At 44.3% G+C, this 20,669-nt stretch overlaps 2 protein-coding genes and 1 long non-coding RNA gene across 5 annotated transcripts in view; 2 read left to right on the forward strand and 1 right to left on the reverse strand.

Annotated features, from left to right (window-relative positions):
• The window catches only part of FMNL3 (formin like 3), a 109,291-nt gene extending 106,174 nt beyond the window's left edge, over positions 1 to 3,117 (forward strand). The window contains exons 25-26 of the mRNA XM_081320895.1: positions 686 to 797; positions 2,542 to 3,117. Coding sequence (XP_081177021.1) covers positions 686 to 797; positions 2,542 to 2,633 — 204 coding nt within the window. The 3' untranslated portion in view covers positions 2,634 to 3,117. The remainder of the gene's footprint in view (positions 1 to 685; positions 798 to 2,541) is intronic.
• Positions 3,118 to 7,642: 4,525 nt separating this feature from the next.
• On the forward strand, positions 7,643 to 14,459 carry LOC308663997. Its single transcript, XR_014025561.1, has 3 exons — positions 7,643 to 8,857; positions 12,661 to 13,204; positions 14,330 to 14,459. It is a non-coding gene; the product is annotated as an uncharacterized lncRNA (long non-coding RNA).
• Positions 12,460 to 20,669, reverse strand: part of PRPF40B (pre-mRNA processing factor 40 homolog B) — a 39,170-nt gene continuing 30,960 nt past the window's right edge. For 2 of the 3 annotated variants that reach the window (XM_081320894.1, XM_081320893.1), the window contains exons 20-28: positions 19,434 to 19,525; positions 18,845 to 18,961; positions 18,050 to 18,187; positions 17,362 to 17,457; positions 16,965 to 17,045; positions 15,369 to 15,471; positions 14,460 to 14,521; positions 13,636 to 13,764; positions 12,460 to 13,183 (exon numbers count right to left, since the gene is read on the reverse strand). In XM_081320894.1, the coding sequence (XP_081177020.1) occupies positions 13,091 to 13,183; positions 13,636 to 13,764; positions 14,460 to 14,521; positions 15,369 to 15,471; positions 16,965 to 17,045; positions 17,362 to 17,457; positions 18,050 to 18,187; positions 18,845 to 18,961; positions 19,434 to 19,525 (911 nt within the window). In that variant the 3' untranslated portion in view covers positions 12,460 to 13,090. Of the gene's footprint in view, positions 13,331 to 13,635; positions 13,765 to 14,459; positions 14,522 to 15,368; positions 15,472 to 16,964; positions 17,046 to 17,361; positions 17,458 to 18,049; positions 18,188 to 18,844; positions 18,962 to 19,433; positions 19,526 to 20,669 lie in introns of all 3 variants that reach the window. The other variant, XM_081320892.1, reaches the window with a different exon arrangement.

The raw sequence follows: 20,669 nt of genomic DNA on the forward strand, positions 1-20,669 counted from the left end.
TTTGGAGACATTCAAGAGAATTCCTGGTCTGTTCTTGCTACTTCTGTTTAACTCTTGTTTGTTGATTCTTGTTTGATATTTTGATTCATTTATTGAAGGAAATATTCTGTTGCTTTTTTGTTTGAACTGTAAATAAATTTGGGTTAGGTTTTTCCAGCCTATTGACTGTAAAAAGGAAAAGGGGGTTGTCCCTGACAAACAGGGCCGGTCATAGGCTGGAACAGAACAGGTTCCTGATTAAAGAGATGCTAGCTTTCCCATTGTTTTCTATCAATATTGATGTAGAAATAATCACAAATATAGATATTTCAGCTTGGGCTGCCTACTTATCTACAAATCTGTTCTCAGGTTCTTGACCTTCTGCCTCCAGGGGCAGATATGAACCTTCCTTGACAATATAGTGTCTTCTGGCGGAGCTCAAGCAAGAGTATTAGTCTGATGCTAGTGTGTATTTGCCATTGCAACAGATGATGTGAGTCTGGGTTGGGCATTCTCTGACTCATTATGTTGTACATTGTATTGTGAATGAAAGAAAACCACGTTGCATGAGCATGACATAAATCACAGTTTGGATTTCCCAAACTTCTTTTGGCTTGGTCACAGAACAGGATGTGTGGTGGTCAGACTGGGCAGTGTCTTTTGCTTTTTTCTTTTAATCCTTGACCAGCCCCAGTTTTCTTTGCAGCGCAACAAATGGCAGCAGCAAGAGTTAATTGCTGAGCTGAGGCGGCGCCAAGCCAAGGACCACAGGCCTGTTTATGAAGGCAAAGATGGGACCATTGAGGATATTATTACAGGTAACTCCTGATCCTGCCATATTAATTTCCTTAGCTTGGCTCTCATGTTCTTCCAGGGAAAACTTTACCTTGATGCCAAAAAAAAAAGAAGGGAGATCTGCTACTTGCAAGATATTTGGGTATTGGGTCCTCTTGACTTTAGCCCAGGGCCTTTCTGATCCTCATTACCCCTTTCACAGGGAATCAGACTTCAAAAATCATGCAGTTCCCAGACTAATAAGGGATGACATTGATTTAAGATGCATTTCAGAAAGCACCCATCTTGAACTGAAGCATGATTGAATCACATCAAAAAGCCCAAGAAAGCAGTAACACCGGTAGCCGAGGCTTCTGTAGCAACTATTTCGTAGGCAAGAGAATTTTTGCTCATGCAGATTTTCCAAACCTGATTGACAAAATTGCTCTCCTTGCTTACATTTTTAATAAAGTTCCAGGAATTTTGCTTCCTTTGGCACTTTTTGTTACTCTCTGGGAATCAGTTGATGTCCTACCATGAATCAACTGTTGGGCTGCTATGTCTGGTCTATAGAATCTGCCCAACCATCAGATGAAGGCAAAAATCCTGACATCATATAGCGAGGGCCTGGATTTTTATTTTATTTATTTATTTATTTTAATTCCATTTATATCCCGCCCTTCTCCGAAGACTCAGGGCGGCTTACAAGCTTAGCAGTAGCCTTCATTCTATGTATATGCCTGCTTATTAGGGCTTTCACACACCCCCAAGCGGCATTATTACAAAGTCAGCTTAATTGCCCCCAACAATCTGGGTCCTCATTTTACCTACCTGGGAAGGATGGAAGGCTGAGTCAACCTTGAGCCTGGTGGGATGCGAACCTGCACTAATTGCAGGCAGCTGGTGTTACTTAAGGAGGCATTAGCCCACTGCTCCACCAAGGCTCACATTTGCTTTTGCAGTTGAGGTCTGGAAGGCCTGGTTAGTTGCCAGTCCCTGACAGCTTGTGGTCTTAAAGGCCTGCTTTACAGGGGGGGGGCTGATTCCCACAGCTCTCTCTCCTTACCACCCATCTTATTCTGCTGCTTCCACATCACTAAAATTTTAGGCCTTGAGAGGGTGAGCCCATGTTGTGAGCAGACTCTGCTTGATCAAAGAACTGCCAGACAGCTGTCACTCAGCTCTGACAAATAATTGTAGGTGCTCCTCAAAAAGTCTGATTTGGAGTCTTCTCAAACCAGAAGTGGTGGTAAGGAAGGTGCTGGTAGCAGCAGTCCTGATTGTCGGGGTCCCCCCTCCTATCCTGGATGTGAGTAATCCATGTTTGTTAGAGGGAAAAAGACAATTTGAATGAAATGGTGAGAACTGAATGTCTCCTAACCACCCACTTGAAAGGTGTTAAACTCAGACTGTTTTTTCATGCTTTGAGTATCCATAAATCTGCTCATTAGGGCAAAAAACAGGGCAAAGTTAAGATATTGCTTTTCCCCCCCTCTATTCATTGGGAACCAAAAAGCTAATGGAATGATCCATTTTTCCTATGCAGAGGACTTCTTCCAAGCTGACTCTGATGTGATGGAGTCTTGGCTCTGGGCCACTTGCCCTGTAAAGAACAGAAACGCCAGCTTTCCAGCATTGGATGCATCAATGTTGGTGGCTGTGGCTTTATGGACCGCGGTGCATATCTTTGAATACCATTACAGACAGTTTTATCTTAAGTTCTGCACTGCATATTGAACAATCTGATGTCTGTATGTCTCTGTCCATCCATCCCTTCCCATCTCACAGTGTTGAAGAGTGTCCCCTTCACTGCCCGCACAGCGAAGCGGGGCTCTCGCTTTTTCTGTGAGCCGTCTCACCACGAGGAGCCCAACTGTTAGCTCCACTCATCCCCCATCAAAGGTACCACCCTGGAACGTCAGCTGCGACCTCTTCTGCATGCAACTCCTTCTCTGCCACCGACCCTGAGAATTCCTTCTTGCATGCCTTCCCATCTTCTCCCAATGAGTTCAGGGCTTCTCAACTCTTTCCCCTTGATCTGCTCCTGCTCCCCAGAACCTACCTCTGTGCAGGAAGGGGCACCATTGCTTAAAAATCCCAAAAGCAGCTGATGCCCTTGGGAGCTGTTCTGCCTTCGATGTCAGAGGTTGAACAAAAGAAAGGGGAGGCTTAAGCAAGGTGAGCTTGACCATCTCCCTGTATAATGGCCTTGCCAGAATCCCTGCCCCCACTTCTGAAAAAAAAATAAAAGATTCTATTTCCCCTTAGGCATTGGCCCAGAGCAGAGCATTGTTTTTCATAAATACTCATTTTGAAAGAAAATGCTAAATAGTAACAACTTTAAAAGAAGCACCGAGCCCTACTGTGTTGATGCCCCCTTGCCCCTCACTGTTGAGAAACCCTGCATTGACTCAGAGGAATCAACCTGTTTCTCTTATCCCTGCATGGTTGGCATGGCAAGATTATCAGATATCCTCTCCTGATTGCATCTTTTCAGTCTGTCGTCTGTTCCCAGGATCACCTTATCACACTAATACAGTATACTAGCTTACTAAGTCCACCCTTGATTTAGCGGGATGGGATTGGGGCTGGGTAGCTGGTTCACTGGTGCTGCTGAAATATTCACTGGGGATGAAAAGGTGTCTGCCAGCATAATCAAGAAAACCATCACAATCCTGTCCCCCAAACCAGATTCTGCTGGACCTCTTCTGGAGGCCAAAGTGTGCAAGTGGCACATTGTTTTGCTAAAGTTAGACTGCATCAGTTCAGACTGCAGATGTGGGATCTGTAAGTACTCACCTAAATGCACTGGGGTGAAGAAAAAGAGTGTGCTTTGGTGACTAAGTGAAGCATTGGCTGTGCCTTTCTAGCTTTTAGTTTTACCGTTTAGAATCAATGCTGACATTGTATACCACCCACAGAGTGCTATAAAGCACAATGGGGTGGTATAGTCCTTGACCTATGACCACCATCGAGTCCAAAATTTCTGTTGTGAAGTGTGAGGTTTGTTAAGTGAGTTTTGTTCCATTTTACAACCTTTCTTGCCACAGTTGTTAAGTGAATCACTGCAGTTAATCAGTTAGTAGCCTGCTTCCCCATTGACATTGTTTGTCAGAAGGTTGCAATGCTGGGGACACAGCAATGCTGATAAATATAAATCATTTGCCAGCGTCTGAATTTTACATGGGGATGCTGTAAAGGTGTAACTAAAAATGGTCATAAGTCACATTTTTCAGTGCCATTGTAAGTTTGAACAGTCACTAAAAGAACTGTTGTAAGTCAAGGACTACCTATATAAGTAAGTACTATTGCTATTGTATTGCTGTTTGCTGGATTGTGACAATATGAAATTAGGTTTAATTAGGCTTCAGCTCATTTCACTCACCAAACTCAGAGAACACCAAGGATGCCACAATTAATCTCATATTTCTTCTTGATGCAGCTATACAATTCAGTGCTCCAAGCCAAAGGAACAGATTAGTTCAAGATGAACCAGATGAAGAAAGGATGAAAAGTTCTGGTCTTTGACATCTGTCATATAAATACAGAAATACACAAATCCAATACACTATTGGTGGAGAGAAGCATTTTCCCCCCCTTTTCTACCACCCAGCTCCCAAGGTTGTCTTGAACAGAAAGGAGAGAATGAAAGCAATTTTAGTCATTTCTAATTGATCACCTTTAAGTCAGGAGTTCACTCCCTGAAAGTTGAGAAATGGGTTGTATTCTAAGTATGTGTTTTAGAGAAACGGGATGAACCTGGAAGGATGAATGCCCTGGCTTATGACTTGCATAGTTAAAGTATCCATTGATCTTCCAGATCACCTGCTGAGTCATCTTTTGGCTCAGCCTGTTTTTGAATCAAAAGAAGCAGAAAAATGTTTCTTCAAAACTTTGTCTTTTTCCACATAAGGACTACTATGCAAAGTGGGCTCAAAGCAGAAAATTAAGCATGCTAGAGGCTCACAAAAGAGGGAAATGGAGTCCTTTAGGGATTTCAGGTCATAGCTGATTGCAAAGGCCCTCCTCAGCATGAGATGTTAGCCTAGGCTAGTGGGCCAGGTTTGCATTCCTACTAAGCAGCATGCAATATGATGTTTATGAACAGGTAGGAAAATCTGCACTTCAGATTTAGCCATGAGTTTAGGAGTTGGCTTTTATGCAAATGGGTGGCTTATAGAGATCAGCATATTGCCCCCAACAATCTGGGTCGTCATTTTACCTACCTACCTGAGAAGGATGGAAGGCTGAGTCAGCCATGAGCTGGTCAGAATTCAACTCCAGACTGTGGACAGAGTTTGCCCACAATACTGCATTCTAACCACTGCACCACCAGGGCTTCTATAAGGCTAAATGGACAGTATTTTTCCAATCTTTATGTATTCCTAGAATGTCTTGTGTGGATAGAAAATAGCTTCCCTTTTCTTCCCCACTGCCTTGCTCTTTCTTTAAAGAATTGTCTAAGAATTTTTGTTCTAATTGTCTCCATAGCAGCAAGAGCAATTTGCTTCTAGTTTCCCCTCAATTCATCCACAGCAGTGAGTAAGAAAACACAGCTCTCTAGAGTCCTGGAGCCTAAGTTCAGTTTTGCTGCCTACGGGGGATAAAAACAACCAAATATTAGCACTCGGGCACAAAGTGAATAAGTAGACTTGGCAGTTGCCCATCCCCAACTGATGTTTCGCCCATCAACTCTTTCTGATGAAGGAAGGTGGAAGTCCTTCTTTAGACATAGGAAAGCACTTCTAAAGGGAAAATGTTGTCTCTTGTATGCTTTCCCTAAAGCAAAATGCTTTATTAGGGGAAGGGTGTAGTCTTGATGGATTGTTAAAAGTCCTCTGGAGATACAAATAGTGGCTTTCTCATCTGCCTTCTTCCCCCGCATCTGGCAGCAAAATGAACTAATTTCAGAGCAACTGTCAGGAGTTGTGCAACAGATGTCCAAATGGGACGCTGGCACAAACTTGTAGTTTTATATAAATAAAGATATTATACATCTATATATACATCAAACAAGATAGTCAGGCAAATAGGAGCATCATGAGGTAAATCGAACAGCAACCAGTCACAGTGCAGACTGCCTCACGCAGGAGCCAGCAATCCAACCAATCAACTATAACTGTATAATATATCAGGCTCATTGTACCACCCCACTGTTCCAGCTACTAAATTTAACTATCTTAACAGTACCCCTAGCTATCCCTCCTTGGGGATGCCCTGCTCCTTTCTGACAACATTTTTCTTTCTCCTATAGATTCCTACATGCCCTGCCTTTCCAACTGGCGAATGCTGCACTCTAGTGGCCCAGACCTTGTTATTTTTTGCCAAAGAAGCAACTTCCGTTCTTTCAAAGACTTTCAGCTGAAGGATCCAAGGGACATTTAAAAAGTGCCTTCCTGCAACAGTATTATTCTTACTCTTTTATAATTTAAGATGTATTTTTTAATCTGTACATACATGTTCCTTCCTACCAGTCCCTTGCTCCTGCAGCCCATCACTATGTCAGCTTGGGCAGATGAGACTGTTCTGGCTTTTGAGAAGGGCCTTGAGCAGCAGGAGCTTGGCACCCTCCTCTAGAGCCTCAAGCTTCAAGCATCCAAACCAGAATTGCACTTTGACCTTTCAACTTGTCTTTAATGGATGGAGACAATGAGCACTATCGTTGCTAGGCCCTGATGTGTCGGAGCAGGGAAAAATCAGTCTCTGGTAGTAGGCCCTGGTATACAGATCAGGTTTTGTGGGAAAGCTTTTTTTTTCTTTTCAGGAGTGGTCTTCTGCAATTGTGTGGTTTTCCTCAGAGCTGACTCTGGGGAGTTTAAATGCTAAGCCTTGGTAGCCTTGGAAAACCACTGGAACCTTTCTTCCAAAGGGAAAAAAATAAGACCAAAGTCTCATGTCTCAACTGCACAAAAGTAACTGTGTTGATATAGCAGGGAACTGATAGTAGCTAGCCAACCTTTGGGGATCTCAAGAAAAATCCTGAGTAGGTTACAGCCTGTCTCAATTTTTTTAGACACTCTTGTTATTTTCCAAAGGTTGAAAATCTGCTTCCTATTTGTATGTGGCATGTTCTATTCAGTTCTTTTTTATAGTTCGTGGACCAAACAAAATGAAGCACTGCCTATTATGCTTATTGAAGCCATCAAAATTAGTGGAAGTTAAGTTATGCATGAAGGTTATTTTTGATGAATTTGGCCAAATTGTTTTAATTCATTACTGTTTTTATTCATTAATCTAGGGTAAATGACATGATTTCCTATCATCAAAAAGAAAAAAGAATGGGCACAATTCCCTGAACTACTTTGGAGTAAGCCTTTTTAAAATGGAATTCCTCATAGTTTCAGGAGATCCTGTACTGAAGAACGTATCTATATATATTACCTCATGGCTGGATTGATTCGACCTGGTTACTGAAGTAACCAATTACTGGTTTTCATCATATGTTGAAACTATGAGATAGGAGTACATAGCTCACTAAACCACAAACAAACAAACCAAACTTAGCAATTTATGCAAATATAGCCATTGAATCTTGAACCAAATTGTTTATGAATATTATGTAAGCCAAGAGATAGAACTAATTTATCTCCCCCACACCTGCTCCTTTAAGGTTGTCCAGGTTGGAACCATCTCTAACTCAACATGCATTTGCAATTGTTATGCTGATGTTTAAAACTAGGCTTATTATTTCAGCCTGGATGCTTTGAGACAATCAGGTCTTGCTTTAACGTCTCTTAACTTGCCTGATAACTTCTGACCAAAGATTTTGAGGTATTACAGTTTAGGATAAAACCACTTGACAATGGTTAGATTCTTCAACTGTTTTTAATTCAGAGAACCAATTTGACTCCTTTTGTTTTACAGCACTTTTTTGCAGCTAGGAAATTAATAGATCAATTAGATCTTCCATAAATCAATCTTCTTCAACTTGGTACCATCCAGATGTGTTGGTCTACCCTTTTTGATGGAGTCAGCATGATTAATTTATTTGGAGAGCATGAAGTTCAGGAAAATTGATACAGAGTTTAATTCATCAAAGAGATATTTAGATGAAGTTGGCACTCTAGTATTATGAATCCGTCTTTGTTTCTGAAAATCTAGAGTAGATCACTTACTATTCTTGTCTTATGGACATTTATGAATTATGATTTTAACTTCACAGAAGAGGATTTGCCTAACAGATTGCACCAAAATCATGTTGCCCACATAAGACAAGAAGATAATTAGGATTACTAAACAGCTGTGATGTCCTGGTCAATTACGCAAAAGGTCCTTTGAATTAGGCACACCTGAAATTATAGAGCAAAAGTATCCCTTGTATAAAATTCCTGTATTAAACTGTGCCAAAGAATTACAATGGTTCCTGCAACCAATCCAGTGCCTTATGCTGAAAATGGAGGTGGGCTACATTGGGCCTGCTAAGGCCTTTGATGCCACCTTCCATGAATACAGCCAGCCTTCTTTAATCCTGCCTTTCTTTCTTATGATCTAACAGCTTCTTATTCTTCAGAGTCCTCTGTTCCATGGTTTCTAGGTCTGCTAGGAACATTAGGGCATGGTTGTACTCTTATTCAAGAAGTAGAGAAGGTTGATTTCTCAACTCCCCAGCAATTTCAGTCACATTGAGATTGCTGAGAAGGGAGGCTCTGTGGTAAAATAGAGGGAGATGGATACAATTGTCTAGGTATGGCCCTCATCCATCTCCTACATGCAGCTCTCAGAGCCAGAGTGCCTGTACACCCAAAAAAAGGTGGCTCTCTGGCAGATTTAGCATGCTTGATAGATTTCTGCTTGGGAATCTGAATTTTGCTCCTAAGGCCTGTGGTTTAGGAGATGGCTTTGAATTTCAAGGCAAATCAATGGCTGTGCCAAATGCATGGTTTGCATCAGTGAATATTTCAGATTTATTTCAGATGGCTTGGAGAAGTCGCTTTTCTTGTGATACCGGAGAGCTGCTGCAAAGATTGAGTTGCTGGATGATAGATCAATGGTCTGATTTTATACTTGTCTGCACAGGGAAGACCACTTAGGGGAGGCACAGGACTGTGGCCTTAGCATGGTATTCGGACTCTCCACTCCAGTTTTAGAACAGGACACAACAAAGGTGAATGGATCGCAGTGTTGGCACTTTGTGGAATAGAACTCTTGATTTCCTTTCCTTTCCTTTCCTTTCCTTTCCTTTCCTTTCCTTTCCTTTCCTTTCCTTTCCTTTCCTTTCCTTTCCTTTCCTTTCCTTCCCTTCCCTTCCCTTCCCTTTCCCGACTTCCTCATTCTATTCCTTCTGTGACAGTGTATGGAAAAGAGGGGGTGGGGTTGCCTTTTATTTCTGGCCCTTTAATATTAAATTTTCATTGAGTAAACTCTTCTAACATTAAACACAGTATTCAGAATTCTAGTTATTATTTGAGGGTGGGGGGAGTTAACAAGATGGTTAAGATAGACTTCCCCACCAGGCAAATTACGAATCAGCCATCTCTGCTTCGGGGTGGAGCGGGGAAGGGAGGTTATGCTATGTTATAATCTCTATGTTTTCTCTCAGTCAAGATGTCATCTGCCTCTTAAAGCTGGCAAATTGTAACTAGTATCACTATTGATAAAATATCCTTACCTCTTCATTCACTGCAGTGTTTATAAATATGAAAACCACTAGTTTAGGGACACCCCCACTGAAATCAGTCACACTTACTTGCTTAGAAAAGGGGGCATGTATCTAAACCCCTAAAGTGGTCATTAATGTGTAACTCTATTCCTGGCCCTGTGGTTCTTTTCTCTGTGTATCTTGCTGCAAAGAGAAAAACTAAACATGCCAGCTATCCCATTTCCACCTCTTCTTGTTGATGGGATAAATACAGAATGGGTAGCGCTTTGTCCTAACCTTAGTGCTGTTTTTATGTATTTGTACTCCTGATTCACTAAGCAAACTACATTGAGACTTGCCTTACTGGTGAAAACATGGAATCCTGTTGCCAGTTGTCATCAAGATGCTTCGTTTTGTGTTTAGAGCAGGCGTCTTAAACTGCCGGCCCGCAGACCGGTTGCATCATGCGGAAACTGTGCCCACCCCAGCTCCGGCAATGTAAAAAAAAGTCGCAATACGTCATGTGACACGGCAAATTTGACACCAGTGGTTTAGACAGTTCATGGCACTATATTTATAATCACTTAATCAAGCCTTATAACTAGCAAAATGTTGTCTCAGATGCCCACATTCCATCCAAGACCAGGCAATGAAAGAATTAAAAGTACAAATATCTATATGTATTGTATGTGATTGAGACAGGACAACAGTGTACAGGAATGACTGAGGGGAGCAAGTTAAAACAATGGAGAGACAGTGGGGACCACAAGTACCCACACTTCTTAATGTATGCCAGAAGGAACCTAAAAACACTCAATTTGGATGATTGTTGGGTAATGCCTTAGTGAAAGCTGGGAAGTGAATAATGCAATCCTCAAGCCTAAGAAGGGTTCTTACGCTCAAGCCCTTGGACAAAGGGCAGGAACAAAATTGCAAGTAGCATTGCAAAGGTTTGGGCATCAGCATTATCTCTAGATATAAAGGCTGTTTTTTTAGCATACCACCCCAGGCAGAATTATAAGTTTCATAACATCATCTATGTAGTTAATTTGATTCAGGGTTTGTTCAGTCTTGGTTACTCTCTTAACTACTTAGCTTGCAAGGAGGCCTAGGGATCAAGGATTCTTTCACATCTTGATGTTCAATACCATCAGGCATATTTTTAGGTTGTGTTCACATATTCACTTGGAGATAAATGACCCTGAAAACAATGATGTCAATTTTGAAACAGCCTGGCCTAGAATTGCATTGCGAATGCTAATACAACACATCATCTCAAATGTTGATGGCTTAAAGGTATACATTCGTGGCATGAACATGCACGTGCTTTTCATGAACAATGTGTCCTAACTGTAATTAGCATCCTAGCTTATTCCTTACAGAATGACAGCAGGAACTTTATGCTGTTTCTTTCATCCAAGGGGCTCAGGATAGTAACCTGTATGCAACTATTGGAGACAACCAGCCAGGCAACGTATGCCTTGTTTTTGTGCTTCCAAGACACATCTGGAGGGCTGCACTTGGCAACAAAATGATGGATGTCTCCCTGGGAAAGTCAGCACAAATTGATCCTGTTCAGAGAACAGTGGCATTGTGAAAACAAAAGCAAGGCACACACAACTGTCTAGAGGACACGTAGTGGCTAGTTTGCTTTTCGTCTGACACTAGGGCCAGACATTAAACCCTCCTGCTGCAGTGCAGCCAAAGGACAAAAGACATCTGCCATTCAGAATGTTAGCTTTTTCCAGGATGGGAACTTAAGATCCAGCTCCTAAAATAAAAACAGTCATGAAAAATGTCCAAGTGTGAAAACACCCTTAGAAATAACAATGAAATTGACACTATTTCAATGCTATATGGAAAATCTGGGGAGAAGGTTAGAGTAGTAGCCACTTCGATTTCTGATGCAAACACTATTTTCCTCCAATAAACCAAATGGGACCAATTCTCCACGCTTCCTTCTCCTAGAGGTTTTTGACCCTGTTCATGGCAATGCTAATTCCAAGCAGGCAGAGTATTCTTGGTGTTACTTCTGGACAGTTTACAGCATAACCACTTCAGCATAGTCCTTTTGTGTAGCTAGATGTAACTTTTTTGTACATGTGAAAATTATTATTGATTATACTGTAAGCCAGTGCCTGCCTTCCCCTTGAACTGTACAGAATTTCTACTAATGGGAGAAGGGGAAAAAATAAAACAGAACCAAAGGTTATACACCTTTGCATTTATTGCCAATGAATGTGTCTTTTCACCTCCGTGGTTTTTGCGATCCCCCCCAAAAAACACCTTATACTGTTGTTCATTTGAGAGATGTTGAATGGAGCATGTCTGTATGCCTCGAGAAAGCTATTAAAAGGGTCAGATCCAGCCACCAATACATACACCCCATCTCTGAAAATATTTTGAATTTCTTGGGATTCCTAAGTATACTTTGAAAAGGGATCTGTAATTCTCTAGTCACTTTTAATTAAGATCACCTCAGAACCAGAGATGGCAGCCATAATCTAGTGAATTGGGAGGTCAACTTTAGAGAAAATGCTGTTTTAAGAAAAGGAAATTGTAAAGGAACACGTTGTGGAAATAATCTAAGTCAGAGGTCCCCAAACACTGGGGTACCAGGGACCAGTTCCGTGGAGAGAGGTTTTCTGTGGACCGGAGGGTGCGTGGCTTTGTGTGCTGCCTGCATCCCACGGATGGGGCTTTGCTTGTTTGTGTGGACCGGTTGCTGGCATGACGTGACCCGGTACTGGGGGACCCCCGATCTAAGTGTACCTAATGAATTCTAGTGTAAGGTAATAAATATGGAAGTATGCATCCATCAGTTAAAAATGTGGAAATCAGAAATCTGATCAGCATTTGCTTGTTTATTCACACAATGATTATGGATGAATGTCATACTCACTTTACATATACCCAGCGTGGCTATTTTGCCACACGTACTAACTTAGGATATCTGCATATCCTAAGGTATATATACCTGCCAGCGTACTTTCAAGCCCTCTGTTATTTTGGGGATTAGAGGCAACCATAGATCCAGTCCAACAGGTTATGAAAATAAGCTTAGGTTTTTTTCCTAAAATCATTTGAAAGCAATATAAACCAATTTCCTACAGGAGGCCACAGATTGGTATTTTCAGTCCAGATTTATTATAAATATTGTTTTAAAAATTCCATTAAATCCTTAATTCACAAGGGGATACTTCAACCAGGGAAAAGGATCCAGTCACAGCAATAACCTTCCAGAAGACCACGTAGTGCAATCCTGTCTCCACATTAGACAAGACTTGATGCTGTATCTTAGCTGTTTTCTTCTGCCATTTTGCATCTAGGCCAAAGGAAGCTCTGGGCTGGTGTGGCCCTAATGAAGTCTGTGCGGAGACAGACATCATTCATTCTGGTGCTCAGATGCAATTCCCCCAATCCTCTTCTGGACGATCCAAGAGCCGGGTTTCGATTTTGCTGATGCCCTCCAGATCCACAAGGGACATCTGAACTTTCCTCCCTGTTCGGATGCTTGATGTAGACAGGTGGTGTCACTGGAGATGACTGCTGCCAACGGGCAGGAGCAGCTGCTCCCCTCTTAGAAGCGGGTGAATGTAATGAAGAAGGCTGTGACCCAATGTGTGGGGTCCAGCAAGAGCAGTGCATACACTTGACTTGGATGGCACCAAGGCCAAAACGAGGCAGAGTTGCCACAGGAACAAGGACTGAATGCTTCTCATACAATGGTGTTGGTGCCTCAAAAGAGGCAGGGGTCAATTACTGGTCACCCAGTTGCTGCAGCAGAGTCCGACGCCGACGTTCCAGCTCCCCTTCGCTCAGCTCCTCACTGTCTGAGGTGTCCCAACCACTCTGACAGCAGAAAGAAGGCAGGTAAGAGCCTCTCATCCAGCTTTCCCTCCAAGCCTTTCTTTTTCCTATTTTCCTCCATTCTCCATGTCCTAAAGCAGGGATGGGCCATTCCCTTTATATGACCCCTGGAGGCCCAAACAATCAAGACTGTTGAAAACAGAGAGCAGGTGAAATCTCCTAAAACAGCCAAGTCACTTTAAAAAAAAATTGAATCCAAATATCTCTCAATTGTCCCACCTGTTTTGTGGTCTTCGATTCCCCACCCAAAAGGGTTAGGACGGGTGGGGAACTATGGCCCTTTGTGGACTTCAACTCCCAGAATTCCTGAGCCAGCTATGCTGGTTTTAAAATTCTGGGAACTGAAGTCACGAGCCACAAAAGCACCATAGCTCCCCACTTCTTGGTTAGGAAAAGTCATTCCTGGGCTGGGATTCTGCCCCCCCCCATCTCACCCGCTCCCTCCGAGTACCCCGGGGAGGGGAGTGGCCCCTCCCCTCAGGTCGTAGAGGGGCCTTCTCTCGCTCCCAGTCTTCTGCCCGGCTTGGCTCCTTCTTGTGCTCCGCTTCGCTTTCAGGGCTGTTCTGTAAAAGAAACAGTTTGCGAGGTGGGGGGGCCGGGGAGGAGGGCGGGGTTACTGGCCCATTTGGTGACTTGAGGCTAGCACAGTGATGGCGAACCTTTTAGAGACCGAGTGCCCAAACTGCAACCCAAAACCCACTTATTTATCGCTGGGTACCAAGTGGGCATGGCCTACTGGGCGGGTGTGGCTGTGGTGGTCATGGAAGATTGGGTGGGTGTGGCTGTGGTGGGTGTGGTCACCTCAATGTCGCTCTTGGGGAGGGACACCTGTGGGGAGCAGCTGGTTGAAGAGGGACAGTTGCCACCTCCGAGGCATGGCGCAGGTGCCCACAGGGAGGGCTCTGAGTGCCGCCTCTGGCACCCGTGCCATAGGTTCGCCACCACTGGGCTAGCACAACCAAAGAAGACAAATGAGCCCCAAAGATTGTAAACCAGCAACGCAGACTTTGAGGTAAAACAGTTGCAAAGTACCAAACTTTGCCAAGTGGGTTTGGTGCTACCTAGGAACATTTCAGCCCTGGCTGCTCCCTTGAATCCCCAGATAATATACCTACTCCTACTCTGCAGGTCGAGACCCACGCAGAGGGAGCTGCCAGGAGAACTCCCTTTTTTCCCCCCAAGGAGACTGGCTTTATGCAAGTGGTCCCTTCCATCTGGATGCCTCCTTGCCTCCCTTCTGCTCCCACCACCTACTCACCGACTTATGCCGTTTCTTCTTGCTCTTCTTCTTCTGCCTCTTGGCACGCCTGGGGCTGTGCTCTGCCGGAAGACAGGAAGTTGTGTGCAGACAGAGAGACTGACCATCCCAGCCTTCCCCTGGGAAAACCTCAGCCCACTCCCAGCAGTGACTCCATGGCAGCAGGCCAAGGGTCTCACAGAAGTCCTGGGAGGGTGGCCGAATATTGGGGGGAATGGAGCGATGCAGACGCTACCTATCCGTGTCTTTTTTCTGATCAAATTGAGGATGACCAACATGCCGCGGGAGCTTCCTCATTTTTACAGTCTCAAAAGAGCCACTGAAGAACATGTATTGAAACTTGTACTGGTGAAAAGAATTTCAGGCCATCATTTTTTGTGAGTTTTTAAACAAGATAAAATAGGTATGTGAAGAGTCCAGTAGGGCTGCCTGGGGGAGGGGGGGTAAAATGGGAGAGCCTGATAAAAATGATGGTATTGTGGCCCTTGCCCCTTTTGAACCTCATCTTAATTGTACAGACGTCCCAAAAAGGTAACGCTTGTAGTCTTGACATCACGAAGCTGCTGTCATTTGGACAAAAACAGCAGAAGCCACAAACAACTTTGCTAAGCCTGACGTGCATCTTCACGTCTTCACTTTCCGTAAGCATTATGCAAAATGTGGAGAGAGAAAAAAAAACAACCCCAAAATTCACTCCCTGAACTTTCTCTACATCTACAACATGTGCTTTTTGCCCTCGAAAGCTGGAAAATATTCTTTAAAAACAGCGCAACCACTAGCAGCAATAACATCGCTTGTCCTAGACAAGCCGACGCCTACAGAGTTGCTTTATAGGATTTTTCCAGATACGAGGACAGCCCACATGCCTCGTTTTCTACAGAGCTAACCAGTTTCTCATCCAAGCCTTACCTGAATCAGGTGAGGACGAGGCCCCGGAACCCGCCGATTCCGAGTGGTTTCGTTTCTTGCGCTTGGCTGCTCGGTGGGGATGATCTGAGCCAGATTCTGAACCCTGCGGGACAAAAAGAAGGACTCACCAGGGCAGCCACTGCCAGAGGAAGAGTGGACAGAAGCACAAGGAAGAAGAAATAAGCCAAAGTAGAGCTATTGAGGAGGAACAGGAAAGGATCAGGCCAAGCTGCTGCTTTTTTGTGTTAGTAAACAGCACAATCCCTAGATCTTGAACCAAGTTATCATTGTTCATCCTTCACGAGAGCGGCCAGCTTGCAGAAATCATCCCCACGCCAGGCAACCTTCTCATCAGAACAGCTTTTCCTAAGTTAATCCCCTGCAACTCTTAATCAATCCCCAGCCAAGATGTCCTAATTTAACAGGTCCTGATCAGGCTTACCAATCCTTGCCAAGCAAGAGAGGAGCCCTCCTGAGGTCTCTCTCGCTTCTTGCCCCTCATCGTACTGCACCCCCTTGAAATTTTCTGGCACAGAGGGGACATCTGGCACAACAGTGGTGAACAGGCTGGAAGAAAAGCCTCGGGGGTAGGAATAAACACAGTTTCCAATTGAATCCGGGACGTCATGCCCCAAACTGAAAAGTTGAAAGTGCAAAATGCCCCTTTTCGCACATGGAATAGGTTGTTTTGAGCATTTTGGAAGTGTTTCAAGCTCACAATAGACTGTGTCTCGCTCAGAGCAAAGCTGTTTCTGGTTCAAGATACTTTCAAGATATTCTACATAGCCCAATTGCATCTAAGACAAGGTGCTCCAAATTCCATGTGGATGTGATGGAATGTGCGCCTGCAGCAGCAGCAGCAGAGGGGGAGGATTTGGCCAACTCAGAGCTTTCCCAGAGAGGCCTGGATTCTAAGAGACTGTGCATCTTAAACTGGAGGGGGGGGGAAGAGGTTCATCACACATCCTAGAAGCTCTCAGGGGTCCCCAGGGCCATGGGCTCTTGGCCTGCAGGCCGTGAAAATCCATTCCCCCCCAACTCGCGCTAGCACCCCCGGCCCCATTTATGCATGTGCATGGGTGCCAACGGGGATGCTAGTGCGGGGGTGGTGGTGTCGGCGGCCCATTAGCGCATGCACCACTAGCCCGGGTGGCTTGCATGACCCATTACTGCATGTGCAAACAGGCTGCTAGCCACCACGGGTGTGTGTGTAACTATTCGTGCATGTGCACAGCGCATGCCGCATGCACAAACGGGGCTGCTAGTGCCACGCCAGTATGAGTGGCCCTGTGCGCATACATGCACACACCAATTTTGAAGCTGCTCTCCTTCCCTCCGGTCTGCGGGCCCTGAAAGGTTGGAGACCTCTGATCTAGGAGCTTAGAAGTTACAGCTTTAGTTCGGCAAGATTCTGTCAAGATTTTGTTTGGCAAGATTTGGTGTAAGCAAATAAAGGACTGGGCTTGATTGGATCTCACTGTCTCATCTCTGGGATTGAGCCTGACAGTGGCTTAGTTCAAAGCCCAGGGGAATCCAGCTGCCCTTGACCAACTTTTATTTGCACACTCCATTGAGTCTGTCCTCCCCAAATCTCACCGAGGCAGAGTGCTTGCGATGATGTTTCTTTGGCTTCTTGGCATGCTTCTTGGCCTTGGTATGGAAATGCTGGCACTCACTCTGGGGGGAAAAAGAGGACTTAATTACCTGGGCCCTTTGGAACATGGCCTTCCCAGCCATCACCTTCTGTTCCCCTAAACTCTGCTGAAGACATTACCTAGCCTGGTAATGAAATGTTTGGAAACCCACAAGCTCGGATAAAGAACCTCCAACCTCATCCCACACCAGAGCTACAGATATTCACCACCATCGCAAACTGTCTTCTCTATCCTCCTTCAGCTCAGCTCTACCTATTGGTCTCATGGGGTTTCAAGCAGATCCCTTGCTGGGATTCAACTGCTCTGCCAGGCACACACACAAAACAGGTACAGCTCACCTCCAGCAACTGCAGGAATTCACGAAAGAGGCGGATCCGTTCTGATTCGAGTGTGATCTGCTCAAAGGCAATATTGTTGACAAACCGCTCTCTGACCTGACCAAGAATAAGAAGCACATATCGCATCCTTTCCTATAATATGCAAGATTTAGGGGTGTATCACGGGATTACCAATCTTGCCGACAGCAGGGGACTCCACCACTGTACTGATGTCAAGGGATAGCTAATTGGTGACAGGCAACTCATTCCCAAACCACGTGCTGCTAGAAATGTTCTTTGTGAGCCCATGGGAAAAAAAACTGATGCCTTTGGCCTAAGTCACTGTTTTTGCTACTTGCTCACTCAGTGATGGAGATCTCCAATTTCTCTTTAAGTTGCTTTGGTATGGACAGAAGCATCCATTGTTTTGAGACAAACTTGCAGAACAACCTGCTCCAAAAACGAGACTGCCAAGTACATCTTCCTAGGAATCTTCTTAGGCTGACCTTCCTCCATTAAGGAGGCACCCAGAAACACAGGGGTGGATTTCTCCAAGGGTGGGAAATGCCCATGTCCTCATACCAAAAGATGCATTCAACAGTTGGGCCGACGGTTCTATTATTATCCAGATGTAATCTGCCATCCTCTTTCCTTAGCATCCATTCGACACTTGGGCCAGAAAACCTGCCCTGCAAGGAGCAGATCTCACCTCATCCCAGGCGGTGTTGGGTTCCAGGGGAGGAGCTGCCTGACGCAACATGCCCTTGAAGGCTGCCTCCTTGCGCCGCATCTTACGGGTTTCCTCCTTTTCCCGTTCACGCTCCCGTGCCTCGGCCTTTTCCAGCAGCTGGGGTGGGGAGGCAACGGGAGAGAAGTATCACCACAAAGCATTCCTATCGCGAAAAGGTCTCCTCAGTGGCTCAACTGCCTCTGATGTCAGAGCTTTATTTTAATTTACTTATTTACATCCTGTCTTTAGTATTTTTACAAATGATCCAAGGTAGTGAACATATCCAACACACCTTCCTCCTCCTATTTTTCCCCTAACAACAAACTGTGCAGTGAGTTATAACTGAGAATGAGTGACTGGCCCAAAGTCACCCAGCAGGCTTTCATGGCTAAGGTGGGATTAGAACTCGGTGTCTTCTGGTTTTTAGCTTGGTGCCTTAGGCGCTAGGCCAAACTGGGTCTAGTTCACAGACCTGCCCCTCCCTGGATTTGCCTGACCAGCTTTTGCAAAAGCAGCCATCACCTTTTCTCTCTGTTTACTTGTAAAAAAGATCTTTCTTCCAACTGTACTGTGCCCAGCTGCCACACTGGGTGACTTCTCAGCCCCAGCATTATTAGACAGAGAAGACAGACAGTCCCAACAAACATTTATTTGAACATGATAGGGGATACGTCTATGGAAATTCTCAGCTGCCTCTTGAAAAAGCACCTTTGGGACATGATAGGGATAGTCGCCAAGGTGAAGAAGCACAGGATCCCACCCTGCTCCACTCACACTGTTGAAAGTTAACTTTATGTTGCCAGCATCCAGCGTGGCAGCACGCTTGTCAAAACTGATGACGTGGGCAAAGTCCTCAAAGGTTGTATTTACTTCCACACTGAAGCTCCGGTCCTACCAAGGAGAGAAAAAAGGGAAAAGGAGAGAGGCAGGAAAAGGTCATGGTTAAAACTTTCCCTCCTTCAAAGCCCCCGGTGTTTACTTCTAAAACATGCAAAAGGAATTAAGGAATACTAAAGGGAAAACACTGCAGGCTTCAATCCTTTTTAGGGGTTCTCTGAAAAGGTCTTTTCTCTGGATCAGGTAGGGGCTGGAAATGCAGCCCAGATCAGCTCCAGTTCCCCTTGCCTGCTTTTATTTTAAAGCAAATGCAAGCATCAAAATGGGACAGAGCTCTGTCCTGTACAAAGAAGGCTGTTTCAAAGGGAATGTCTTAATGGTTCTCCCAAAAGTCATGATGGCAGGTGCCTAAGAAGGAGCCCGGCTAACTGATATCGCAGAGTGAGGCGTCATTCCCTTAAGGGAAATAATTTTGCATCAAAAAGTACTTCTAGCTCATATTCTGTGGTTAACCTTCCAGTTGCACCTTGAGAATATCCTTGATGATCTTTTTTTCGTCATGGAATCGGGCCTTCAGATCTTCGACATAGAATTTAAAGAGATCGAGCGGGGTGGAGCCTGTGAACAGAAGAGCAGCAGGAAGTAGCCCATGCATTATTAGTCCTGGGTGCAAAGAAGATCCGCCTACCTAGTTTTTAAGCAGCTTCCAGAACTTCTTAAGATTTTAGATCCAGGAGAATATAAGGCCGTCATTTCACTGAAACTTGGTTGAAACATTACCCCATCATGTCCATCAGCTTCAGTTACAGGATAGACAGCAGGATATGAAGTAGAATAAATGAGCAATACAGGTGTCATGGGTAGAGGAGATTTCAGATTCTGGCATGATGTCATGGTTCCGATGAATGAGACAAATCAAACAAATTGCAGGCATATTATTTTATCTAAAAAGTCTTAGTAATGAAACGAAACATCGGCACTCATGGAAGGATGCCAGAATCTGAAATCTCCTCCACCCAAACCCATCGTTAACATACACACAATCCCCGCCCTTATCTACACATCGTAAATCACATTATCCAATTAGTTTCAGGTATGAGGTCTCTCCTCCCATTCTGTACGTTATCTTCTCAAAACAGTCGTTAGAAAATTCCTACCCTCCAAGATTCAAAGTGAAGCAGTTTAAACAAAAGGCTGTCTCTTACATTGTCAGTGCAAAAAACGTGTCAATGTTTGCAGCACTGACAACATGAACAACAATGCGATCTGAAACAAAAGAAATTGTCCACGCCTCCTATTCCCTGATTACTTATCTTTCTTGGAAATTCAGCAACCAGAAACACAGACCACGCTGTGCCCCTGGTGATCTTTTACTTAGTTCAGAATGAATGACCACAACGGGTGACAGGGAAGTCCAAAGGATGGATATGACCCACAACAACCTTGAGGGAAAAGAACGTGCTCACGAACAAGCTCGTGGTGGATTTCTGCATGCACAATAATGGAAGAACAATGAAATCCCCACAGTAGAAGAACGGCTTGTGAAAAAAGTTAGAACTGGAAAACTGGCCTGTTGATCAGAGAAAAAAAAACCAAAACTTTTTTTTAAGACTAAAAACCTTTTATGGCCTTTTTGCTAAAAAGAAAAAAAAAGATGATTTATGGGTTTGAAGATTAAGACAAGCTTGGATAAAATGAGCCGAAGGGAAGAAGGATTACAAAATTTTAACTATCTATAGAAAACAAGGTTGGGGGTCATATT

Source organism: Vipera berus (genome assembly GCF_964194415.1).
Source record: "Vipera berus genome assembly, chromosome: 2".
Classification (NCBI taxonomy): Eukaryota; Metazoa; Chordata; class Lepidosauria; order Squamata; family Viperidae; genus Vipera; species Vipera berus.